Raw genomic sequence first — 3,852 nt, 5'->3', positions numbered from 1 at the left:
GGTGATAAAGCAGGTCAGTGGTGATAAGGCAGGTCAGTGGTGATAAGGCAGGTAGTGGTGATAAGGCAGGTCAGTGGTGATAAAGGCAGGCGATAAAAGGTCAGTGGTGATAAAGCAGCAGTGGTGATAAGGCAGTCAGTGGTGATGTCAGGCAGGTCAGTGGTGATAAAGCAGTCAGTGGTGATAAGCAGGTCAGTGGTGTGGCAGGTCAGTGGTGATAAAGCAGGTCAGTGGTGATAAAGCAGGTCAGTGGTGATAAAGCAGGTCAGTGGTGATAAGGTAGGTCAGTGGTGATAAGGCAGGTCAGTGGTGATAAAGCAGGTCAGTGGTGATAAAGCAGGTCAGTGGTGATAAAGCAGGTCAGTGGTGATAAGGTAGGTCAATGGTGATAAGGCAGGTCAGTGGTGATAAGGCAGGTCAGTGGTGATAAAGCAGGTCAGTGGTGATAAGGCAGGTCAATGGTGATAAAGCAGGTAAATGATGATAAAGCAGGTCGTTGGTGATAAAGGTAGGCCAGTGGTGATAAGGCAGGTCATTATTGATGATAAAGCAGGACAAAGTAATGGGGTGGAAACACTGTTATTGTGAAGGTAAGCAAGAGGCCTGCGGGCACCTGACCAAGACACTGGAGGGAGACTGTGCTATAACGGGGTTGGCAGGGTCATGGTGTGCTTGGCTTAGGGTACAAACTCCTGATGTTGCACCCTCGTGTTTACCACCGACAAATATACTGACTGCTGAAGACCAAACTGGCAAGCGCGGGTATACCGTGTGTTGTATGAACCGCCTCATCCCTCCCTTGTGTATGGTCGGGGTATGTGAGGCACCGATGTTTCTAGCAGTTTACACGAGACGAAGGAAGGAAGTTCCTCACAAGTAAGAGGTGAGGGGTGCCACGTCCTGCCTCCCAGGGTATAGTACACATCTTCTCAAAGTTGTTTACATGTGTAGCTTGCTGGCTGGTAGTGGCCACGCCCACCACTCTCGTTCATAAGGCCACGTGGGCCACTCGCATAGTGTCGACGCTGCCACTTCTCGCAACACTGACCGGGAGAGATAGTAATGAGATATAGAAGTGAGCAACGAAGGGAGGGCGATCTGGCAGCGCTGGAGGCTGCTGCTGGGAACGGCACCAGGAGGAACCTGGGAACACGTGGGTGCTGGTGCACTGGGACCGCCTACCTTATGCTGCTGCCCCCGCTTGGTGGTAATACCCATCGTTACCACAACTCACAAGGTACTCTGTGTATGATTCAGGTTACGAGGGTTATCGCTGGGAAACTTGGGGTAAATTTAAGTCTCCTTATTACTCTTGACACTTGTTAACCAAGGAAAGGTCTCCCAGCCAACGAGTTTATGGTCGTATTAACGTGAGCCGGATGTTAATGCGTCACTGCCCTCTCAGGCGATTTTCGAGCGACAAGGAACCTCCAGGCGGCGAATTCCTCGTTTTTTACATTAAACCAATAAACTAGACTTTTTTCTTCTTCTTCTTCAACTTTGACATTTTACACGAGAATACATTATATCCTGACAAATCTGGAGGCCAATTAAGCAAAACAAACCTTGATTAATGTTATGAGCGAGAAGGTGAAGAATTCTGGTTTTACTTAACCACCACAATGACGAAGGTAGGCCAGCCAGCCAGTCAACGTGAAGTAGTGATATGTAGAGCGAGGAGAACAGTGGCCCACCTGCCTCCCTCCCTCCCTACCCTCACCTAACATGTCTTCCCTTCCTCCCTCATTCAGCCTTCCTCCCTCCCTCCACCAGCTTCACATACTGCCCTACTTTTACTAGAACATCTGGCCAATGATTTACTGTATATGACTTGTCTTGTTGGTGATGTTTATGCCCTACAAGATGTTATTGTTTTACTATTGTTGTTATTGTTATTGTTGCTGTTGTTGTTGCTGTTATTGTTGTTGTTGCTGTTATTGTTGTTGTTATTGTTATTGTTGTTGTTGCTGTTATTGTTGTTGTTGCAGGAGACATCAGTCAGTACACAGTGTGTTCAGTACAGTACACAGTGTGCAGGAGGCACCAGCACACACAGTGTGGCAGGAGGCACCAGCACAGAACACAGTGTGGCAGGAGGCACCAGCACAGAACAGGCAGGAGGCACCAGCACAGAACACCAGGAGCACCAGCACAGCACACAGTGGCAGGAGGCACCAGTACAGAACACAGTGTGGCAGGAGGCACCAGTACAGTACACAGTGTGGCAGGAGGCACAGCACCAGCACAGTAAAGAGTGGCAGGAGGCACCAGCACAGCCCACAGTGTGGCAGGAGGCACCAAGCAGGAGTACAGTACAGTGTGGCAGGAGGCACCAGTACAGTACACAGTGTGGCAGGAGGCAAGAGCACAGCACACAGTGTGGCAGGAGGCACCAGCACAGAACACAGTGTGTGGCAGGAGGCACCAGCAGCACAGTGTGGCAGGAGGCACCAGCACAGTACACAGTGCAGGAGGCACCAGTACAGCCCACAGTGTGGCAGGAGGCACCAGCACAGCCCACAGTGTGGCAGGAGGCACCAAGTGGCACCAGTGCACACAGTGTGGCAGGACACCCAACAGAACCATTCACAGTGTGGCAGAGGCAGCACAGCACAGTACCAGTACAGAGTGTGGGGAGGCACCACACAGTACACAGTGTGGCAGGAGGCACCAGTACAGCCCACAGTGTGGCAGGAGGCACCAGCACAGCCAGTACACAGTGTGGCAGGAGGCACCAGCACAGCCCACAGTGTGGCAGGAGGCACCAGCACAGCCCACAGTGGCAGGAGGCACCGTACAGTACACAGGTGGCAGGAGGCACCCAGCAGTGTGGCAGCACAGTACACAGTGTGGCAGGAGGCACCAGCACACACAGTATAGTACAAAGAGTGGCAGAGGGGCACAGTGGGCAGGAGGCACCAGCACAGCCCACAGTGTGGCAGGAGGCACCAGCACAGAACAGAGTGTGGCAGGAGGCACCAGGTAGAGTACAGTACACAGTGTGGCAGGAGGCACCAGCACAGCCCCAGTGTGGCAGGAGGCACCAGCACAGAACAGAGTGTGGCAGGAGGCACCAGTATAGTACAAGAGTGGCAGGAGGGTACGGTACACAGTGTGCATAGGCACAGTGGCAGGAGGCACCTGCACAGCCCACAGTGTGGCAGGAGGCACCAGTACAGTACACAGTGTGGCAGGAGGCACCAGCACAGTACACAGTGTGGCAGGAGGCACCAGGTGGGGAAGGGCCAGGTTGACCGCAGCGGCCCTCACCAGAGATCAATAATAGGGAGCTTCGGTGACCTACTTGCCGCCACTCCGCTCCTCTGCCTGGGTGCCACCTGGGGAACTACACCCGTACCCAGTACACTCTTCATACACCTCGCTCTTCTCTCTTGTGGAGGACTTTTTAGTTCATGTACCAGTCGAGTTGACTATCATATCAACACAGTAGAGAATTATCATGCTAAATTTACCCCCAGCAAGAACCCACGACAATGTAGAGCCTCACAGATTAGAATGATCCAATGAAATCCTGACAAAAGAGGTAAAAGTAGGTCGCGGTCACGTGATCCAACCCAACCAATCAGCGTCCTTCTCTCCTGTACTCTGGCAGCTCCTGCGTAACTTGTGTAGTGTCCGTGAGAGAGAGAGGGTGTTTGGGGCGCACCCTGCCACTTCCGTATCTCCTCAGCTGCTGGGGAGGTGTTGTGGTGTGTCGTTTACCCTCTCCTCCTCCTCTCCAAGCCCCCTCCCCTCTCCCCCCTCTCCAAGCCCCCTCCTCTCCCCTACCCCCTCTCACCCAACACATATCCTCACACTTGTTTTGCCAAATTACACGAATAGACTCAAGTC

The 3,852-nt window shown here is 52.8% G+C and overlaps 1 protein-coding gene across 1 annotated transcript; it reads left to right on the top strand.

Moving 5' to 3' along the window:
• Positions 1-1,622: 1,622 nt before the first annotated feature.
• On the top strand, positions 1,623-3,122 carry LOC121863146. The gene is made up of 3 exons (XM_042361635.1): positions 1,623-1,631; positions 1,989-2,307; positions 2,419-3,122. The coding sequence occupies exons 1-3, from the start codon at positions 1,623-1,625 to the stop codon at positions 3,120-3,122; spliced, it is 1,032 nt and encodes a 343-aa protein (XP_042217569.1).
• The last annotated feature ends 730 nt before the right edge of the window (positions 3,123-3,852 follow it).

The sequence above is a fragment of the Homarus americanus genome, unplaced genomic scaffold, assembly GCF_018991925.1.
Source record: "Homarus americanus isolate GMGI-L3 unplaced genomic scaffold, GMGI_Hamer_2.0 scaffold5434, whole genome shotgun sequence".
Taxonomy (NCBI): Eukaryota; Metazoa; Arthropoda; class Malacostraca; order Decapoda; family Nephropidae; genus Homarus; species Homarus americanus.
Note: the sequence above shows the minus strand (reverse complement) of the source record. Positions and strands in the feature narration are given on the sequence as shown.

What these genes read in the sequence shown, in the direction of transcription:
- LOC121863146 (XM_042361635.1), top strand. An exon ending in GCAGGAGGCACCAAGCAGGA is followed by an intron (nt 2,308 to 2,418) that starts GTACAGTACAGT and finishes AGTGTGTGGCAG; the next exon opens with GAGGCACCAGCAGCACAGTG.